The sequence below is a fragment of the Mixophyes fleayi genome, chromosome 5 (genome assembly GCF_038048845.1).
Source record: "Mixophyes fleayi isolate aMixFle1 chromosome 5, aMixFle1.hap1, whole genome shotgun sequence".
In the NCBI taxonomy this organism is placed as follows: Eukaryota; Metazoa; Chordata; class Amphibia; order Anura; family Limnodynastidae; genus Mixophyes; species Mixophyes fleayi.
In genome coordinates, this window is record NC_134406.1 from 40,471,791 (window position 1) to 40,494,719 (window position 22,929).

Sequence of the window (22,929 nt, forward strand, 5' to 3'; positions counted from 1 at the left end):
AAAGGAAGAATGAAATATTATCCTATACACACCCACAAACATATCTATAGAGGGCTACATTTAAGGATAAAACATCAAAGGTCACATCCTACTGGGACACATTATAGTCACTTACTGTCAATTGCCCATTGTCTTAATACAAACATTGTTAATGCTAGGCTGCAGCTGCTCTATGGAAGAGTTCTATAAAGATTATCTAATGCAACTATTTGTGCAAACTTCTACTAATAGGTAATATGTGTGCATAGAGTAGTCGGTCATTCCAGAGTAAATGAAAAGAGATGATGAAGTCTAACACTACAAAGTCATTAGCTGAATAGGGAGGAACTCCCCTAGAACTGCTAACATTACAAGGAAGTGCACCCACTGATTAATGGTTCTCCAAATATAGCTATGTACAGAACTCTTAGGGGGGAATACAGTTGGCGAGCAAAAAGCCAGCATTAAAATGACTGTATTAACAGTAATTATGCGCACTATTACCACAATATCCGTAATAGTGCGCAGACGGCGTTACTTTTCACAGTATTTCAGCAGAGGTTTTTTTTTTTATATAATTTTCAAAGCACCGTGTAACATGTTGGTGCTATGTAAAGTATAATATTTGGACTAAAATTACCTTTCTCACCTACTAATAACTAAAGATTCCTATATTTAAAGAAACTAATTACTAAAGCTTTATATCTCATAGAGAGATAACATTTAACACTGTGCATGGTTCACTAGGGATACTCTAGTATTTTAAAATTGTTACTGGATTGCTTTTAGCACTTACTTGAAATCGGTTTCATCTTGGAGTTGCATGACTGGTTGGAAGAGGAGAGCTCGTCTACGCATACCTAACAGGCATACACTGTCATCTGTGTTAGCAAATACTCTGCCTGGAAATGGTAGAAAAATGATTAATTAACCCACTGTGACTCCAAGCAGAAATGTTATTAACATTTGGTTTAACCATAATTAACGTAAAGGGTTTTGTATAACCTTTGTAAACCAGTAGTCTTTTTGAGTGAAAATGGTTTGCTACAACATGAAAAGACGGGGGACACATTTACAAAGACCTCAAATTGTATAAGACCTCTAAATTCAGAAATCTGCACAGTTCACATTACAACAATCATAGAACTAATTCATAAGAGCTGGATAAGATGAACCTTTTCATGCTTTTGCTCAATAAATATAGCCATTGGCAGAGTTTTATTTCTAAGGGGGGGGGGGGGTCGAAAGCTTAGTCTTCACCCATAAACGATATCAACTTTAATTACTTATTGAAATGTTGGTTTTGCCATTAATTGGTGTTGCATCCCTGTGCTGAACTTTATATTCATGGGATGCAGTATCTCTGTACAACCAGCAGAGGTGCTAAAGAGGACTACTTGTCCTTCAACAAGAGCATGCCATTCCACTACAAGCTATGAGTAGCATCATTTCATTTTATAGGAAAAATCCAATTAAGGAAACAGATATGCAGCAATCCCAATCAATCACCATACTACACCCCTCTGTAAATATAGTTTTATAGGCAGTAATTCTAATTTAAAGTATATTTGGTATACTATGGTTAGAAAATGGATAACAAAGTAATGGCACTAGTTTTTTCTCACTATATTTTATATTATTGTGAACTGAATATGAAACATGTACACCGATAAATAATGAAACATTACCTTCCTCTAAGTATCCAGAGTAGCCATCAAAGTAAAGATAATATAGAAGCAAAAAAGAAAGTATATTTAGCTAATTAATGTAACTACAATCTAAAAGCTAGCTGCATGCACTGTGCAAAGCGGCTTGACAAGACATCAATGGGAAGCAAAGTGTAGCAGGCACAATCTGAACAATGTGTGTTTAAACATTAGAGAACATGGTTATACAGTACAAAATACAATAGAATTCCAAAGCCAGAAATAAACCGCACCCATCACCTACACATAGTATAGACTGTCAGTCTGCGGTCTGAAAAATATATATACACATATATATATACAAGTTAACCCGTGCATGATACTCATGCATTCTAGTCAAATCAAGCTACTTAAGGTGTTAAAAAGGTTCTTGTCATGCATTTGGGCCTAGCCCAGGCCTCCTCAGGGGAAGAGCGTTACTTCCCGACGCAAGCGCCCTTTTTTAACGTGGTTTTGTCCACATGTCACCATCTCATCATTTTTCTCCATCATCTCATCCTTCATCTTCATCGCCACATCCTTCATCAAGCTACTTAAGGTGTTAAAAACTCCCCACTGTCACCCCCAGCAACCACCAACCACTCCCAACTGTCACTTCTCCTTCAAGAAATATATAGGTCAGTGTATAACTCTGCCCAGCAGGTGGCGCTGCAGCTTGTTTTGGTTTTTTTTTCCACACACGCCACCAGGCATTTTTATAGTAGATGTGTGTATATATATATATATATATATATATATATATATATAATATATAATATATATATATATACACACCCCGTATATACTCGAGTATAAGCCGACTTTTTCAGCACATTTTTTATGCTGAAAATACCCCCCCTCGGCTTATACTCGAGTGAGTCCCGTTCTCTCAGCTCTTAACTTCCGCAGTGAAACGCATGTGCGTTCCACTGACATGAAATTCGGCATTTACGTTCCAAATGCCGAAACTTCCTGTTAGTGCATGCGTTCCACTGCGGAAGTTAAGTGCTGAAGAAAATCCCTCCCTCCCTACCAGGCGCAGAGGAGAGTAAACACAGGGGGACACATCCAGAGCTCCTCGCAGGGGCGGATCCAGAACTTCATTGTACCGGGGGCGATGTAGGGGGGGGCGATTTAGCCCCGCCCCCTTTTTGACATCTAAGTCTGCCGGCGGCTGCATACTGTGTGCAGGTCCATTCGGCAGAGAGAGTTAGGGAGAGAGTCCTGCCCGGCTGCTCTGATTGTGTCAATCAGAGCAGTTGGGCAGAACTCTCTCCCTAACTCTCTCTGCCGAATGGACCTGCACATAGTGTGCAGCCGCCGGCAGCAAGCCCCTGCTAGGGGGAGGGCGATCGCCCCCCCTGGATCCGCCACTGGCTCCTCGTCAATGAGACAGAGATGCAAGATGTGTGTACTGTCCTAAAGACAGCCTAGTAGGAGACGGGCATAGTACCTGGGGTGAGCAGTTTATCTAGTAATTATTAATGACAAACATGTCCTCTCCAATATTTTTCAAACTGTGGCATCTGCTATCTCATGTGAATGCTATATACACTATATTACACTATATATACACCTTACTAATATGGTTGCTGATTTTTTGGTACATTTGGAGACATTTTGGGAGCCTGAGCTTATTAAAAGAAGCAAGTAATTTCCCACCCTAGGCTTATACTCGAGTCAATAAATTTTCCCAGATTTTTGTGGTAAAATTAGGTGCCTCGGCTTATATTCGGGCCGGCTTATACTCGAGTATATACGGTGTGTGTATATATATATATATATATATATATAGTTGTTTAGGCCCTGCCACCCGCAACTCCATGTCACAATTGCATCTTTTCGACGCAGAGGGCATGGTCAATATAATGCAGTTCACAGCGAATCACGTCATGGAGCCCCCTCCCACCCATTTTACTAGGAAGCGGGAGAATTACCTACTCTTCTGGGAGTCCAGGAGACCAAGCCGGAATTTCGGGAGAGTGGGTAAGTATGATGTACAGTCTTGACCAAAAGTTTTGAGAATGACACAAATATTATTTTTCACAAAGTCTGCTACCTCAGTTTTTATGATGGCAATTTGCATATACTCCAGAATGTCATGAAGAGTGATCAGATGAATTGCAATTAATTTCAAAGTCCCTCTTTGCCATGACAATGAACTTTATCCCAAAAACAACATTTCCACTGCATTTCAGCCCTGCCTCAAAAGGACCAGCTGATATCAGGTCAGTGATTCTCTCGTTAACACAGGTGAGAGTGTTGAAGAGGACAAGGCTGGAGATCACTCTGTCATGCTGATTGGGTTAGAATAACAGATTAGGCAAGAATGGGCAGCCATCAGTCAGTATTTGGCCCAGAAGTTGATTGACAGCATTTGTGAAAACCAATATTTGTGTCATTCTCAAAACTTTTGGCCATGACTGTAGGCTTCTAACATTTGTTATAACGCAGTTCTTGAATCATGTCACAGATCAGTGGTCTACAACCCATTAAAGAAATATATACACAAATAAACAATACATATATACAGCATGATACCTGAAGACAGCACCTTAGTAAGACACCTGTCATTGTCACATAAAACTTGAAAAGGAAAACTACTTACACAGTGTAGTCCATAAGTCACCATAAGGGAAAACTACCTATACATTGTAATGTTATAAGTACAGTCATTAGATATTCATTCTTCAGCTACCTGAAAGTCCCTTTACCAAAGGGTAGGGTCAGACTGGTACCTGCATATGAGGTGGCATCCGTCATGTACAGGGAGTAAAAGAAGACTTACAAACTCCACAAAGAGACACGTTTTCTTTTTTATGAATGAGCAGACCAATTTGCATGTCTTTGTGGAGTGTCGGCTTTTCCAGCAATAATGTTTTATTTTTTAGTCTACCCAAAATAATCCGAAATGAGATACAGCAATCTTCTAATAAAAAAAACTAGGATGTTGTTGTCTGTACCAATATTTTTTCTCATCTTTATTTACTTGTTTTGATTGTTTATCTAAGCAGTGTGGATTGTTCAATATAACTGATCTGCTGTATGTACTCTGCAACCACTGCTATGTTTGTAATATGCTTTTCTAAAAAAATGCAATAATAAGCTTTTGAGTTAAAAAAAAAAAACTAGGATAAATATGTTTTATCTTATGTACATTGTACATGAAAAACAGGCAGAAAGTATTAACAATAGAAAATATTTCTATTTGGAAGCAAATAGAAATAAATAGATGATAATGGTGATGATGAAGGGAGAACATGTAAAAAAATATATTTAGAAAACAATTTCTAAATAAAAATAAAACAGGTTCAACGTTAAAAATTGTTTACCTTTTCTATAAGTTTCTTTCAACTTCCTGGAGATCCACTGAATAGCTTTTGCTGAGATTTTTGTGCCAAAGTTTCTGTCAAACGGAGACGGTGCACCACCCTGTAAGATAATGTTTTCTGTCATTATTACTTCTGCAGTGACACAGAGGGGTACATTTATTAAAGATTGAAACTGCAGATTTGAAAAAAAATGAAGATGTTGCCTATAGCAACCAATCAGATTCTAGTTGTCATTTTGTAGAATGTACTAAATACATGATAACTAGAATCTGATTGGTTGCTCTAGGCAACATCTCCACTTTTTCAAACGCGCAGCTTGATAAATTTATCTCAAAGTGTGAAAGGAAACTGACATGTACAGCTTTGTTATTTCAGCTTTGTGTTCACTATCAGCAGCTTTTAGTCATTAAGGCTCATTTAAACCGTAAAAACTGCTCCTTTATTTGTGCCTATGCGCCTACTTGTCCACTAAGTGCAATTCAATTTGCAGACCCATAACAACCGTCTGCAACTATATTTGTTGTTTGGTGAATACTCCAGAAAAAGTGCATTGTGGAAACTAAATACATCGCTACAAAGGCCAACCAGCTTCCAGTATATAACCACCAACTTTATCAATTTCTTTTTCATTTTTGCTCCTTAAACACAGCTAGGTTTAGCCTAATTTGTGGCAAGGAAAGTGAGAGGACAACAGGACCATCATTATTACATGTGTCACTTTTGTGTTTGAGACTCACTATTACAGTCGTTGAAGTACAGGTGCAGCTAGAATGTGCAAAATGCATCGGTTAGAAGCATAGAAAAGAGCTCAAGAATTCAAGTCCTGAGTAAAGGGCTGTTCATAAACCAGGGAACGCCTTTTGCACCACCGTGAGCTCATTTTAATAATCGTCCTGCAAAATAACTGCACTTTTACGGCTATCACACTCGCCAAGAAACAACCCCATCCCCAATCTGCACACCTCCTCCCATAAAATCCACGCATTTACCGTAAATATTATTATTATAATTATTATTATACTTTATTTAATTGGCGCCACATGAGGTCCGCAGCGCCGTACAGAAGGAGAACAACAAGACAGAAATGGTATAACTACAATACAGTAAACAAATAACACTACAGCTCTCAACACAGCTACTGGGGTGTATTCAGCGCAGGCTCAATCCTATGCCCATTAGCGTTGGCGCAATTAATAGGTCTAGAGCCACAGAAAGAGGTGCAAGTAAGTTGGAGGAGTGGAGGTAATGGGCAGAGAGCACAAGGATAATACAGTGTGTGATGTCACAAAAGGCTATTTGCAATGCTAGCTTGACATTCTGCACAATCGTAGATTATTTGAACTGTGGAATGTTCTTTTTACTGTTTCACTGTTTACACCATACACATTTTCTCTTACAGTGATTGTGATGGTGCTTAATATATAGCAAATGTCACTTGCTACATTTATTTGTTCTTTAAAAACATGGTTAGGAAGGTGAGACAATATTCATCTACTATGTGTATAAAAGTAGCTTGGCCTGTTGTGTGACCTGACCACATGGAAATGGAACTTAAGTTAGTGATGTCTTTATGTGAGCATTGATATTGTGGTGGATTTGTCAAAGGCAAGAAACACTTGCAGAGCTCTTTTAGTTCATTGGTGACCAAGAGACAGAACATACTTTTTAAAGATTTTGAAAATGTTTGAATTCATAGCAGACAGTGAAAATGAAAGACAATTAAATAACCTTGCTGCAGAGGGCACTCCAGCATTGTGTCGAAGCCCACTTGTCTTTGCATAAAGTAGACAGACTTTCAGGGGCGCACGGAGCATTTTAAGGGGGGGTTTCCCCTCCACCGAAAAAAAAAAAAAAGCGAGAGAGCTGCCGCCCGCGCATGAGCAGCAGCTCCATTTAGGCAGCACTGTACTATACAGCAGCCGCGGCGCTGTCAAATGTATGTGTTGCGGCAGCATGATCGGATCTGCTCGTAGAGAACTTTATGGGAAAGGAAAGCATCTGTGCCCACTGCATTTTGTTTCATGCGGTGACCTGGGCGATAACGCAAGCTGCTGGATCAGAGTCCCATCCATTTTTCTAGTGGACACGCTCCCTGCATGTTCTAGGTGAGCTGAGACTTTACAGTGATTTCAAACAGTAAACAGCCAATAACAGCAAACAATTTAGTTGCCATGGAAACTGATTTCATTTGTCTGACTGCACCAAGATTCTACAGCTTTAAACCATCCTAACAACCAGTAAAGATCACATGGGCAGGGCCACAAGGAGGGTATAACACATAATGAATACGCCAGGTGGAAATGATGAATAAAAGGAAGGAATGTGTACTTGTACATAACATGTAGACTTGGCATACAGCACAGGATACATTACCTGCTGCATATGTCCCAGAACATTCTTTCTACAGTCAAACACACCTTTCCCTTCTTCAGAGTACAGTTGGTAAATAAAGTCTGTGGTGTAGTTCTCATTGCAGTTTTCATTCCTTTGGAAATAAATCAAATATACACAATTCTAAATTAATGGCAAATGTGGTCATTAAATCTGTAGAAGCTATACCAGAAAGGCCTAATGTAAGATACATAAAGGTAAATATTATTTTGTAGCATTATCCAGTGTCATAGTTTATGGCTCTACTCTGAGTGGAGGCAGAGACCTTTCTCCTAATTTAAGCAATGAAATCACAGAACACAAACCATCTTGTTTCAGATTTAGTCACAAAACAGTAAAAAAAAATCTGAAAGAATTTATGAACCTGGTTATCTAAAGTTGTATCATTCCGCCTCCCCTGGACAATCCCTGACACGATGTAATATATCTGGCCATGCTCAGTTTAAAAACCTTTGGGGGTACTTTAGAGGGATAGTCCTCAAGTCTAAAACAACGGCCGGCAAGCTGGAGCACCTTGATTGGGTTAGGTAATCAGGTTATTTGGATTAAAAAAGAGAAACAATAATTCTGCTTTGCAGAAACGGGTTACATCTACTAATGCGACATGACATGAATATGACCGAATCACTTATATATAATTACAATGTCATGCAAAGAGATGTTTTCTATATACTATACCTATAGAAAATCATCATACCATGTCAAAATCATTTTGTCACATTACACCATGGAAATTGAAATTCCCAGCTGTCTTTACACATTATAACTCTCAACATCAAAGTGAAAATACAATTTACAAAACTTTGCAACAATTAATTTTATTTACTTAAATACCTGGTTTGGGTAATCATGATCACGCCCTTATAGTAATTAATCATTATAAATTTGCTCAGGTACAACCAGTGACCTTCCAGATCACACAACAGGCTAACTGGCCACCACCTGGCATCAATTCTAGTGACTTTGGTTTCCTCAGAATAAAACCGTTTGTTCCTTGAGGATTCCGCTACTACTAGTGCACGGTAGGCAAAGAATTCACCACGGTTGTAAAGGGCTCCAGGATAAAGTTGTGGAAAGGTATAAGTTAGGAGAAGGATACCAAAAGATATCAAAGGCTTTTATCCTCCCTCTGAGTACCGTTCAAAGCACTATTAAGAAGTGGAAAGCGTATAGCACCACCAACATCTTGCCTAGATCAAACTGTCCCCATGGAAACTGACGTAATTCAGGGAGCCACGATCTTCATGCGTCAAAATGGTTGCACTTCAGTTTTTCAAACAGTCGTCAATGTCAGCATGTCTGGCATCAGAGTTTCAGGATCCTCGAGTTGTGGTAAGTACTGTAGTTTTTTAGTAAGCTGAAATTTAGTAACCCAATCCATTCTCTTCAGCAGGGACTGGGCAATTGGCCAGAATTGAAGGGTAGATGGATGCTGCCAAGTATTCCCAAATCATTGAGGAAAACCTGCGGCCCTCTGCTAGACAGCTGAAGATGGGCAGGTGGTTGACGTTCCAGCACAAACAACGACACTAAACATACACCAAGAAAACAACGCAGTGGCCTAATGATAAGAAGGTGAATGTTCTTGACTGGCCAAGTCAGAGCCCGGACCTAAATCCGATAGAAAATCTGTGGATGGACTTGAAGACAGCAGGACATCGCCAATCACCACAAAATTTGACTGAACTTGAGCAATTCTGCAATAAAAAATGGGCAAATATTCCCCGATCTAGGTGTACAAAGCTGGTAGAGACATCTCCAACAGACTGATGGCAGTAATTACAGCAAAAGGTAACTCTGTGAAGTATTACATCAGGGGACTGATCACTTTTCTATTATTCTAGTATTTCAATTTTTTTATTAATATTCAGAACTTTTGCCTTTTTCTGTTAGTTGAATGTTGTAAGGTAAAATGTGTAAATAAAGCTGGAAAAAGTTATTTAATTTACTTCAATTTTCATGGTGTAAAATGACAAAAGATAATGCTTTTGACAGGGTATGATGATTTTCTATAGGCACTGTATATTAAATGATTTTGCTATTACTATTATATTGTGTACCTTAGAACAAGGCCTCTCTGGATGCTTGTTTTCATCTTTTCAGTCAAATGCTCCACATTTGCCTGTTTGAAAGAAATGATAACACAATTATAATAAAGAATCAGCTTCTAGAGGTTATATTATATTTAATTACATCATGGATCCAAAATGGATCTATTCGGAAATTCTTACTACTGATCAACACAGAATATTCTGTAATATCAAAGAAAAAAAAGCTCTATAAACTCACACTCACTGATATTGATTTTATGCATTTTACAAAAGAAAAAAAATAGAACCAAATGTTTTTAATTACCACATAGCCAATCGGATCTTGTCCCATTCACAGTCGTTACCACAAGTAAATGCATTGGGGAAGCTCACAATGACCTCAACATGCTAGTATCAGGCACATGTGAAACACATTTGAATTTCCACTTGTGTGCTTAATGCAAAAAAAAAAATCAAAACACTAGTTGGTATGAAGCTTCTTCTTAATGAGTTGCATATATCTGATTCATGAATATTCACTGCTAGGAAACATCTAAATAAACCCTTTAAATTATTTTCAGTGGTCATATATATGATGTGTACAATTAAAGTGTTTCACTTGATTGAAAAATAAAGACCACTATCTGTGCGAGGTCCTAAGATTGATTAGTACATTTCCAAGCAAGAATTTTCACAATGAACATAAAAAAAAGAAGGGTTAGTGAAAACTACCAGTAAGGGAAACTATATAAGACTTTAAAGTCTATCAACATCTCTAACAGCATTCTCAAGCCCATCATAAAAAAATTTAAAAATAGCACAACTGTGAATTTATCTAAAACAGGCTAAGCTCCAAAACAGAACATTAACATATGAAGGGCTTCTGTTAGGGAGATCACCAGAGTCACAATATTCCATGGCAGAGATGGTAGAAACTGACCAGAGGACAATATTAGCCAATAGGGCAAGCGCTGGGATTTCCAGTGACCCCCTGCCTGGAATTTGTGCATGCCAGTGAAGCCCTTTGAGGCTTCAACGCATGTCTCCCCCTCCCCACACACATACTTCCCACCCAAAAAATATTTTGTTCTGTGCTGGTAGGGCCCCAGTAAGCGCGGCGTCCTTCTGACGAGCTTAACGGTCTTAATGTGTTCCGCTGGACAGGAACTTAAAAAAATCTAATTTTATGGGGGGGTGGATTAAATGAAACAAAACAGAAACGCACATGAAATGTTGTCCAGTGTTAGGGAGAATAAATTTGGAAGATCCTCATACTAAGTGCAGAAGATTTAAAGGACTGATGAGACCAAGTTTGAACTTCTTGGCCTCAGTGTTATGGCTTGGCTATATGTTTCGTACAAGCCTAACTCTGCACATGACATCTGCTGCAATCAGCAAGAGACCTAAGACTTTGGTGAAGATTTATATTCCAACTGGACAGACTCCCAAAGTGCACAGCAAAAGCCACATTGGAGTCGCTTAAATAAAAAAAATCACTCTCTTGATGTGGCCCAGTCAAAGCCCATATCTCAATACCATCGAGAATCTCAGAAATGATTTGGAAATTCATTACCAATGGTGTCCATCAAACCTGATGGAGTTTGAGTGATAATGTATAGAAGAAAATTGGAGATTTGTAAGGCTGGTGAATATTTACCAAAATAGACTCACATCTCTAACTTTAACTAAAGGTGCTTTTACCAAGTACTAAAACAAATGAGGAGAGATGACTTCTGCATTTAATTATTTTCCGTTTTTAGTTGTCATTAAGAAAAAGTTTTAGGGGTACATTTACTAACCTGCGGGATTGAAAAAGTGGAGATGTTGCCTACAGCAACCAATCAGATTCTAACTGTCATTGTGTACAATGTACTAAATAAATGGTAACTAGAATCTGATTGGTTGCTATAGGCAACATCTCCAGTTTTTCAAATCCGCAGTTTAGTAAATATACCCCTTAGAGTTGTTTTATCATTTCACATTAAAGAGTATTTTGTGATATCAGTGATAAGAATGGCCAAATACATCCATTTATTTTAATTATTACTTTTTATTTTTGCCATTAAATGGAATATATTATTTTTTATAATTAATATGCCACAGTCTGGTATATAAGGCTATATAGCACAATATAGCCAAATACATCTATTTTGATTGTATATAGGAAGAAAATACTTTTCATAGCCACAGTACGTCATACCATGTACACAAAACTAAAAAAAAGGCAAATTGTTAAACTTTCATTCAAACATTTTCTCTGTAAGAATTGTTAAGTCTATTTATCAGCATATAGGTTGATCTAGTATTGCTGTCTTTAAGGTGTTGTACACCATCTGCTTACTTTTATTTATGGACATACATATCCTACAGCAAATTATAGTAAATAGTTTGTTTAGCTGCCTATCTTCCTTCTGTGCGTTGTAGTCATATGTTTATAACAGTGATAGGCAACAGGCGGCCCTACGAACTGTCACCTGCTGCACCCAGCTCCTTACTGCTTTGTCAGAATTGTTTGTTATAGATGAGAACACTTGTTTAAAGCGCTGTTATAACTTATCACTGAGATTAAGGGTAATGTACGGCCCTGTTGATGGTTACAGGGCCGCACCATGCGGCCCCCAAAATGTATCAGGTTGCCATGGGCTGCTTGTTGCCCATTCCTGGTTTATAACATCTGCCAGAGTTGTTTATTATTATTGCTCATGTCAAATCAAGGTGAATATATGACTCATATGTCATCCACTCCTAAATTTTAATTGAGTTAAGTTTGGTAATAAAAATACTACTTTTATTATTTTTTATATTTAAGCGCACCTTTATAACAGAGCTTAATGTAAAGCAGATGTGGGGATGTAGATGTGTTTGACATCCAGATTTCAGCAAATCAAAATAGAAATGATTGATCTTTATCATCAGGTGGTCCATAGACTCACATGGAAATGGGAAATTGGATAACAAAACTATGGACAAAATTATTTTCATAAGTGCAGTTCCACTAATTTATAAGTAATTACCTGGAGTTCACGGATGTCGAACTGCTCCTCAAAGATGTAGGCCGCATCAGCACCAGCGGCAAGAGCGCCCATGTTTGCCAAGTAACCGCAGTATCCTCCCATTGTTTCAATGATGAAGACGCGTCTCTTAGTTCCACTGGCAGATTGTTTGATGCGATCACACGTCTAATCAAAATGTATGGTGCACAAATACATCACCGTTATAAGCAGACATAATTACAAAAGAATATAATGTCGTATGTCCGATAGTGAGTGCCCTGAACGGTTTAGAGGCTGATGGGCCTATACATAATCTTATTATCCAAGCGCATTAGACACTGGGAAATACATATATGCAACATGTATGGGAAAATGTACATTCTAGGTGGGAAACATTGTTTGTTACACTCTTTTCTTATAGTAAATACCTTGTGAATCTTATCATTCTAGACTAAAGCATCAGGCGGATATTATACAGTATTATACAGTATTATACAGTTACTATACAGTATTTCAGATAGTAAACTGTGACTAATTAAAATGATAAATCTATTGTCTTAATTATGACTTTTTATTTTTGCCATTAAGTGAAATATATTATTTTTTATAATTAATATGCCTCATTCTGGTATATAAGGCTATATAGCACAAGACTGCAATTCTAAATGATTTGCTTGTAAGTCATTCTTTTAATATCATTGTTTACACTTTGTAGAACAATGTGAGTTTTTGGTAACGGTAAAGGCCTGATGTAGAGTTGGACGCAGGTCCAACTGATAAGTGCAAAAAGCCCTTTTAGCCAAGGATCTGTCTCAGTCTATAGTGCAAACTGAGTGCAAACCCTTGGCTAAAAGTCTCCCCCTTGCACCTCCGTGCGCTTAGAGAGGTGGAACGGGGAAGGTAGTGGGCGAGCCTTGCAATGTAATGGTGTCCACGCACTGTACATGCTATGCTGAGTTGAACGCAGCCGCAGATAGATCTCTAGAGATGTATCTTTTGGAGAAGCTTCTCCAGGTGCAACAGACATTGCTGTATTAAAAAAAAAGAAGTAAAAATAATTAATTGTAAAAAAAAAGGTGTGCACCCCTCCCAAACATCTTAACCAACCCTAGGGCTGTTGGGAGGGGAAGAAATTTTTTGTTTTTCTTTAATTTATTTATTCATTTGTCTGCTTTACAGGGCCGCTCTGACAGATACGGCAGATAAAGAGGTGTGTGTGTGCAATTTGCATAGTATTCTAAGTCGCCCAGATCTAAAGACCTGTGCTACTATGAATACTGTGTAAATTACGGGATGCGATTTACACTTACAATTTCAGTGTAAACTGCACCCAACTCTACATCAAGCCCTAAGTGTGGATGAAGAGACATGGCCTGGTTTAGAGTTAGGAGTAAATCAAATTAAAAGGTGCAATTTTGCACCGTGGTAAATCCATGCTGCACTGCCGGGGCAAATCTAAAATGTACGGACAGATTTAGAGTTGTTCATATATAAGTTGCAGTCTGAAAATAAAGTTTACCAGTGTTTGTTTGCTGCATGCAAAAGCAGCCAGTACATGCAAAAATAAAATTGCATTTGCAACTCTTGCGGCACTATATGGTTTGTCCAGGAGCAAATTTGGCCCCTTAGCTGGGTTTGCTCATGGGGATTAGATAATACAGCAGATTCCACTCTTTGGGGCATATTCAGTTGTTGGCGTTACAGCCAAAATTAACGCGCCCCGCTCACTATTACCGTCATTACGGTAATAGTGCGCGTAAATACGTAAATACCGTTATTACGGTAGTTTTCTCGCTGGATTTTTAGAGCTGAAATCCGGCGTAATAACGGTAATAGTTTTTCCGCGGCGGAAACCGTCAACAATTGAATATGCCCCTTTGTACGCTGTCAGTCCAGCATTTTCTGTTGTATACAGGATTGGGAACTATTTTGTTATCCACTGTTCTCAACACCTGAAAAATGTCTGTAAAATAAATCTTGTTTATTTAAACGGAATTATTCCCACTTATGTAAATGAATGACTATTTAGTAGCCAGAATGTATCCCACAGCTCCTCTGGTGGGAGGGGGCATTCTTTTTTGTTTTTAAGAAAATGCATGAAAATCATGTGAAAATCACTTGGAAATTGCATGCAAATTTGATACGTTTTAAATCCAATAAGAATGCAAAATAAAAATGCAGACATGTGAACGTAGCCCGAAAGGGTTACATGACAAGTTATTAATGTTTCCGTTTTAATGTGGAGCTGGAGATTGTGGCTGTGTTGAGTCAGTTTGAAACATTGTAAATCTCTGAGTCATTGCTGAGGGCTATGTAATATCCTCCCACGTAGCCTATCGCTTTCCTGCAATATTCTTACAAATGTGATTCTCTTTCAACATCTCCCTTCGTGCACGAGGCTGTGATACTATCAGGACATTAGATATTTGCACTCTCTGCTATTTTTTTCCTATGTTAAGGGATAATGTATTAAAGATCTTATTTATATTCTGTATTCTATAACATGTATCACCCCTTGTGCCTCTTCCCGTGCTAATGAGTACAAAGTAAGAATGGTTTTGTTAACACTGAAATAAAAGCATTTTCTATTTGGAATTTATCCTGTCTGAAGAGAAAAGAGAATGACTATAAAAACATTTTTTTTTCTTAAAAAGGGGGAAAAACAAATTTTAGCCACTAAAAGAGTTTTTATATCCTTTAGTATTTTTAATAGAATATGGTGTAAATCGATATATTCGTTCCATCAAAGATTTTTAGGAACATTTTCAGATTCCTTTGCTATATACAATGTATCCCATTGTGATTTCAAAGCCACATAATTAAATTATGGTTGATTGTACTGCGTGTTATTAACTTTTACAATTAATTTCTCATCTCATCCTACAAGATATGCAAACTATGGCTCGCCACATCTGGTAGAACTACAAGTCCCAGCATGCCCTGCCAACAAAATCTGAAGAGCCACAGCTTGCCTATGCCTGATTTGTAGAACTTTTGGTAATTGCTCTTTTTAGAATGAGTAGAACTACTTTGAGGTATGTTCTAATATTTATTTTACATGATGGAGATCTTTTCCCAATACATATTTTATCAGGCAGGAAATATTACTGGTATCACACAGTCATTTATCATTACTGTGGGTTATTTTCCATACACTCTTTAGACATTTACTTTTGTTGTATAACTTGCTGTAGACAAATAAAAGCTAACTGCTGATCAGTTGTTATGGTTGAGTTCATTGTTGATAAGTGCTTTACTAATATTGCACTCAACTCATCTGTGTGCCTGTACTATTAGTAACACTGGAATACACCCAAAATTAGGGAAAATGTGAACTTCAGCTATTATATTTCAGAAATTTATCATAAGTTTTCATGCGTTAGTCATTTACCTTTTGGTTTATTGGGTAAGCCAGGAAACGAAAACTGCATTGAGTGTGTTGAGTGGGAGTATAATATATAATGTATTTTTAGTTTCTTGCAGCAGTAGTGCACCTCTTCTCTCTGGCGTTAAACAGCTGTTCACTTATTGGTCAGGACATCATGGATGATTCCCCAAACCCCACCACTAATTACCTAAATTCAATAGCCTTCATAACTTACATCAACCCAACATAACATTGATCCCTTAGCAACCAATCAGAGTGTAACTGCTATTCTCTAATGCTATTTAGACCAGCAGTGAGCAACAGGCCGCCCACCGAGCCTTCTCTTGTGCCCCCCAGCCAGCTGCACCTGAACTTATTAGAATGGGGCAGCCGATTTCCTCATCACATGACCTCCTCTGCACTGCGTCACATGACCTCCTCTGCAGCGCGTCACATGACTTCCTCTGCACAGTGCAGGGAGTTCACGCAGCATACCCAGAGGAGGAAGGGGTGCATTGCGGTACTCTGTGCCCTCACTAGTTTAGACAATGGAAACAAGCATCTCATTGGTTGCTATGGGTTACAGCACGAGTTTTGCATAGGCATATAAGCACCAGTTTTTATAAATGTTCCCAATGTTTTGAGACATACGCATAATAGTAAAATGTTCAGGTAATGTTGGAACTGTTTTTTACAAGCACGCCTTAAGTATAATCTGTTATTAAGAACACATGTGATCTAATTTATTTACCAAAAATTTGTAGTTTATACGTTATGTTCACTTTTACATGCTATGAGAAAATCATAAACAGTATCAAACTATTTGGTATCCATATAATTGAAATTAGTTCGATGTTGATTATGTGCAGAAAAAGCAAGACATCTTACCTCCATAATGGCATTGAGTGCAGTGTCAGCGCCAATGCTTAAGTCAGTGCCAGGGACATTGTTGCTAATGGTGGCAGGCACTATGCACATAGGGATGCAAAACTCTTGATAAGTGCCTCGAGCCTCAGCTAACTGCATCATACTTTCAAAAGCCTGAAGTGGCGGCATGAATATGAGCTTAGCAGGTTGTTAATGTATGCAGTGTTAGTGGCTCCTTCTGTGTGGTGGGAGGTTTGGCTTCCCACAGGTGAGAGAACAAAATGGCCCCTGAACCGTCAGGGGTTCGGAATTTCATTGTTGATTTCATAATGGAAATGTTTGATGATGTTCAGCATAACTGTACTGCCCAAATTAATTTTTTAAAAAAAGTGCACTGGGGTCACATTGGCGCAATTAAGTTCTGAAGTGAATTTAGAAGAACTCCCCATGCAGAGCAAAAAAAAAGTTAAAAATTATGAAAAGATCACAATGTTTTAAGCATAGAGATCAGCAGAGGTGGAAAAGCAACATTAGTTTAGGGAGTATAATTATATTGTTATAATTTGTTAATTAGTAGGTAAAAAGAGGATAACAGTAAAGGGTTAACACGTGCTGTCTAATACCGCAGACCACAAGGAGATGTGTGCTCGTAGGCATTTCTCATTTATTTCCCATAGAAAACTGAACGTGGCATGGTTTTATCTTGGCAGGATGTCATTTGGCACCTTGTCCTCCTCTCCTGCACGTCCCTCACTGTGAGGCAGGGTACAGTACATTAATAAAACAACTCTGGTTCATTATATAGCGCAGTGAGAATAAAAGAGTGTAACTGCTGCTTCAAAGGGGTCATTTCCAAATGTGCAAAAAAACAGTGTAAGTGAGAATAGCCTTTGTACTTGCACAAAATCAATCTGCCCCTAATTTTGTGGGGTTGTGTTTTGGGCTTTCATTCAGCAGACGAAATGGGTAAATATGTCTCTTTAAAATCTCGCTCCATTAATTTGAACTTTTCCTTGGGACTATCTTTATTATGTGTCACCCTGAATGTTTTATGATATTGGTTGAAATGTAATTTCCTGCATAAAGTGCACCTGGATTGAGCTGGATTGCACATGTGGGTGTGTGAGCTGGAGCATTCATGGGCCCCACGCACACGTAGCAAGGAACACCCCGATCCACCCATCCCTTCACATAAGATGTCCTGCAAATCCATGTGCTTTCCCGTAACAATGGATCATGCAGAGGTGCGTGATGCCACAAACCCGGCATTAACACTACAGATCACTGACGGAATATGTACTGAATTTAAGCCATTTGTGCAGCTAACATGTTGGGTGTGAAATATTTAGTGTACAGACATAAAACTTCTAATCCTGTCTGTTCTACCATCATTTCATTTGAACTATTTACTGGCCTCCGTGTTTTCTACTGTCACCATATTAATGGTTATAATAGATTTCAGTGATTCAGAAGGTTTTATAGGTATAATAAAATACATTATACAAGTCTGCATATTTATTTTGTTTCTCTTTTTTACTTATGTAAAACAAACAAACAGACAGTATTAATAACTGATGCTGTGTTTGCCAGATTTGAGAAATAAAAATTCTACCCCTGTTCACACTCAGTGGCTGTGGGAAATAATAAACAGTGAACACTAATACAAGCAGGTGCTATAGTGATGTTAAATAGTCCAACACCTCTGCAGGCATTCTGAGTCCTGGGGCTGGTGACATGGGAATTATTGTTCACTATTACATAGGCAATTAAGACTGTAAGCTCCAATGGGGCAGGGACTGATGTGAGTGAGTTCTCTGTACAGCGCTGCGGAATTAGTAGCGCTATATAAATAGATGATGATGATGATGATGATTTCAAAGGAAATTTCAGTAGTATTCTTTATTATTATTGAAATATCCTTTCCAAAGTACATCATTAATAGGAAGATCGGTACCAGCTTGCTGGTGGACCTGCTAATGCCACCCTGGTCAAAAGATAGGCAACCTTTAGCTTTCTAGCTGTTGTGGAACTACAAGTGCCAGGGAGTGGAAGGACATGCTGGGACATGCAGTTCCACAACCGCTAACGATCAGCAGGTTACCTAACCTGGTGTAATCCCTCACAATCCTGGAGGCACAACAACTGTTTTGACATGCAGATGAGAAACCACTGGGAAAGAACATGGTCCATCATGGACTGTGAGCCAGGTAAAGCCAGTAGCCCACCTGTACTTAGTAGCCCACTTATCCTAGACCCAGGAGTTCAGGCAACTACCTGGGATGTCCCATGGCAGGAGGTCAATTTGTATAATAAAATTTATATTCAACTATAAAACTAGCCTGGACTGTAGACATGGCAGACGTCTACCTAGATCCTTTGTACTTAATACTTTGTGAAATGATTCTACTTGTGCTGAATGCTGAGTGATTTCTCCCTAAAGGTTTATAACTACAGATGTGGTTAAGTGACTTGAGCTGAATATTCTCAAATAATATGAAATGCGGTGCTACAGAGATCCATACATGTAGGTATACTTGTCACGGTATACAGACACTGCCTATCTCTTCATTGGCTGTTCTCATATTAGGTAAAGTAAGATGTCAGGAGGGTTGATATGAAAGCGAGAACACATGAACAGCTCACTCACTAACTCCAAAGTGTATTTATTATTCAAGGTGACCTTTTGCTTTCTACAGCAACTGGTTTTACGGGATACCTTTGGCGGAATGCCACTAGGCAGCATTCAATAGCTTTTCTAATACTGTATGCGACAGCCTTTCAAGCATTCAATACCTTTACCAATATTGTATGTGACACCTATCAAGCATTCAATACCTTTACTAATATTGTATGTGACACCTATCAAGCATTCAATACCTTTACTAATACTGTATGCGACAGCCTTTCAAGCATTCAATACCTTTACCAATATTGTATGTGACACCTATCAAGCATTCAATACCTTTACTAATATTGTATGTGACACCTATCAAGCATTCAATACCTTTACTAATATTGTATGTGACACCTATCAAGCATTCAATACCTTTACTAATATTGTATGTGACACCTATCAAGCATTCAATACCTTTACTAATATTGTATGTGACAGCCTTTCAAGCATTTAACTGCCGCCGGTTACCAAAGAAACTAAACACTATTTACTAGCTGGCAGCCTAGAGATCTAACAAGCTTGCATTACAAAGCAATAGGCAGATATGGTGTGATTGTGAGTAGCAGGAGCATTGAAGAGAAGGGTGGATTAAATAAAGAGCAAATAGTAGGAGGCATAAAGTAGCGGCATGCAGCATGCAATACTTACCTGTGTTTTCTGTCGTTTATTTATTTATCAGAGCTGTTACTGAACAAAACATTCCAAGGGATTCATATATTGGGGGGTATATTTACTAAACTGCGGGTTTGAAAAAGTGGAGATGTTGCCTATAGCAACCAATCAGATTCTAGTTTTCATTTATTTAGTACATTCTACAAAATGACAGCTAGAATCTGATTGGTTGCTATAGGCAACATCTCCACTTTTTTAATCCCGCACTTTAGTAAATATACCCCTTGGTGCTTTCTGTTGGAAATATTTGTGGTGAAAACTAGATGTATTCAGATGCTCCAAATAAAATGTATTTGAAAATCCTCCATTAATAATTCAGTGTTGTTTCATGCCATGTGAATGGGGCAGTCTGGCATTTCTTTACAGCCGCAGGAGGATCTATTATTTTGAATAGGGTACTATTCAAAGAAAAAGGAGATTATCAATGTATTATGGTTGCAACTGTTCCATAAATCGACCAATATACAGATGGAACATTCTTTATTGAAGCATTTTATTCACCGGAATCATCAATTAGCGCCAACTAGAGAGGTCTTTAGTATAACATGCTCCACTAAAATTCATTGGTTGTAGCTTTGGCACTATTGTGCACTACAGAATATGAACGGACATCCAGTCCATGAGCACAGGAAGACTACTGTATGGATTTATGTAGATATTATTTCTTTGCTCTGATAGATAAAGACGACATTCTGGGGGGTCATAGCGATGCGTAGGTTTAGTAAGTGCACTCAAAAGTCTGATTAAACTTACATCTGTTATAGTGTTCAGAGCAGTATCTGCGCCAATGCTGAAATCTGAACCCGGTACATTGTTGGAGACAGTGGCAGGAACCATAACCATTGGGATACAGAATTCACCATATCTTCCTCTGGCAACAGTCAATTCCATCAGTCCCAAGTAGGCCTGGGATGCACAGGCACAGTGTGGGGAGGAAAAAGAAGATACAGTCGTTGTAGGGGGGGGAAAAATCTTAAGGGGCCACGAGGAGAGCCATTTCTACCACAGCACACAGATATACTTGGAAAGGAACCACTACACTCAGTAATAATAAAAGACAGATAATCAAAATAAAACATAAAATAAATACATAAGTTTGAAAACAACAGAATAAAACCAAAACATAACAGAATAAAATCAACATCTTCCATAAAATAACACAACAGAATAAAATAAAAACAAATACATAGTATAAAAAGTCAACATCATATATAAAACAACACAAGAATTCTATATCAAAATATTTAAAAAGAGTAATAATATTTGCTGTCACAACTTCAAAAGGAAATAGTTTACAGCATTTATAATTGATGCTGTAATGCGTTTTATTACACATGCACTATTTTAACGAAATTAGATAGAGTTAGTATATATAATACATTTTGCTTGAAAACATAACTACTTTTACTTTCTTAAAACATAATTCTTTCAACTAAGAAGCAAAATAATAAGAAAAAAGATAAGAATTATGTATAAGAAATATATACCTCAAACCCTCCAATGACGAGCAGAGCGTTGACGTTATTAACGCGTATCTGGTCAGCAATTTGATCAAAATATTTAGCAGGTAGAGTTCTAAAATGAGAATAGAAAGTTAAGCGCTGGGAAATGAAACATGCAGAAAAGTGTACACATTGGCTTAGTATACTTTATACTATACTTACACCGTTTGCAAAATCTTACAACCATGCATATTCATGTATATAAAGTGAAAAAATCTATTTCTGAAAATATAATGTAAAAATTACCTTTTGGTTCCTAGGAGAGATCCACCTTGGCCGGTCCAGCCGCCAACATCTCCCCATTTTATCTCTTTTATCTAAAGCAGAGAAGGATTTATTATTAAAAATAACCTATTTTAGATTTTCATTAGCCTGCAACAAAGCAGGTTCTCGGTATTTCCTAGCAGGGCTAGGCTATGCAGTTGTGTGGTTTTCTACACTAGCAGTTTGTAATTGACTTGCAGTGTTTTTATCTCCTTCAGTTGCACAAACTTCAGCAAGCAATCTCTTCCATAGATTTTAGTGGGATGGATTGCTCACTTTGGAAATTTAGGGGGGACGATGGGTTGGAAACGCTCTTTTAAATAGAGAATACAGGAAGGGTCTTTATTTCTCATGGGATTAATCACATAAGGTCACACAAAACTGCATTATTTCCAGTTCTCTTTTCTTAAATGTTTAATCACAGGACTTCCATGTGTCCCAGTTTTCCCAAGTCAGGCCCCTTTTTTTCCTCCCAAAATCTTTAACTCACTTTACTAATTTTTCCATTTTGTAAATTTCTGATGAACCCAGTGAACAGAATGTTTTCTGCAGTCTGATACCCTGGACATGTGCCCCTTCCTAACCCCCCCCCCCCACCCCCCAAAAAAATAATGAAATGCATTTTCTTTAACACCTTCTTAAGTGTTTGTCTACTTTCAGGATGTTGAATGAATGAAGCAAATGTCTGGGATGGGAGTGTAACTGTTTACGATATTTTTTCAAAACCAATAAATATATTCTACATATACGGTTATAGTAAATATATATAAGTAAATATATATATATATATATATATATATATATATATATATATATATATATATATTAAAAACCGTAATGAGGTGCTAAAAGAACCTTGTTATGTGTGAAACTTCCTTTGCTAAGGGACAGAAAATTGCTCACAAAACATGAGTCAGTTTTCCTCACTAGTCAAAACTACTTATACATCTTTCAAGTTGCAATCTCTGCCGAGTGTCAGTCACTACTAATAATCAATGTGATTTAAAAAGGATATTGATAGTTAAACATGGAAGGGCTAATATGTAAGTTTTATAATTATACTGAAAGTGGTTTTCCATCTTCAGGTGACTTATTGCATGGTACTGTCTTGCAACCTTTACTAAATACTACACATTGCTTTATATGTACAGCTTCCTTCTGTGGCCTTTATAT

At 37.8% G+C, this 22,929-nt stretch overlaps 1 protein-coding gene across 3 annotated transcripts in view; it reads right to left on the bottom strand.

The window, feature by feature from the left end:
- The window catches only part of PFKP (phosphofructokinase, platelet), an 80,806-nt gene that overhangs the window by 607 nt on the left and 57,270 nt on the right, over positions 1-22,929 (bottom strand). Inside the window, exons 14-22 of one of the 3 annotated variants that reach the window (XM_075212075.1) lie at positions 21,739-21,809; positions 21,478-21,565; positions 20,744-20,896; positions 16,666-16,818; positions 12,432-12,596; positions 9,448-9,509; positions 7,370-7,481; positions 4,997-5,096; positions 776-881 (exon numbers count right to left, since the gene is read on the bottom strand). In XM_075212075.1, coding sequence (XP_075068176.1) covers positions 776-881; positions 4,997-5,096; positions 7,370-7,481; positions 9,448-9,509; positions 12,432-12,596; positions 16,666-16,818; positions 20,744-20,896; positions 21,478-21,565; positions 21,739-21,809 — 1,010 coding nt within the window. The remainder of the gene's footprint in view (positions 1-775; positions 882-4,996; positions 5,097-7,369; positions 7,482-9,447; positions 9,510-12,431; positions 12,597-16,665; positions 16,819-20,743; positions 20,897-21,477; positions 21,566-21,738; positions 21,810-22,929) is intronic. The other 2 variants (XM_075212073.1, XM_075212074.1) reach the window with 2 other exon arrangements.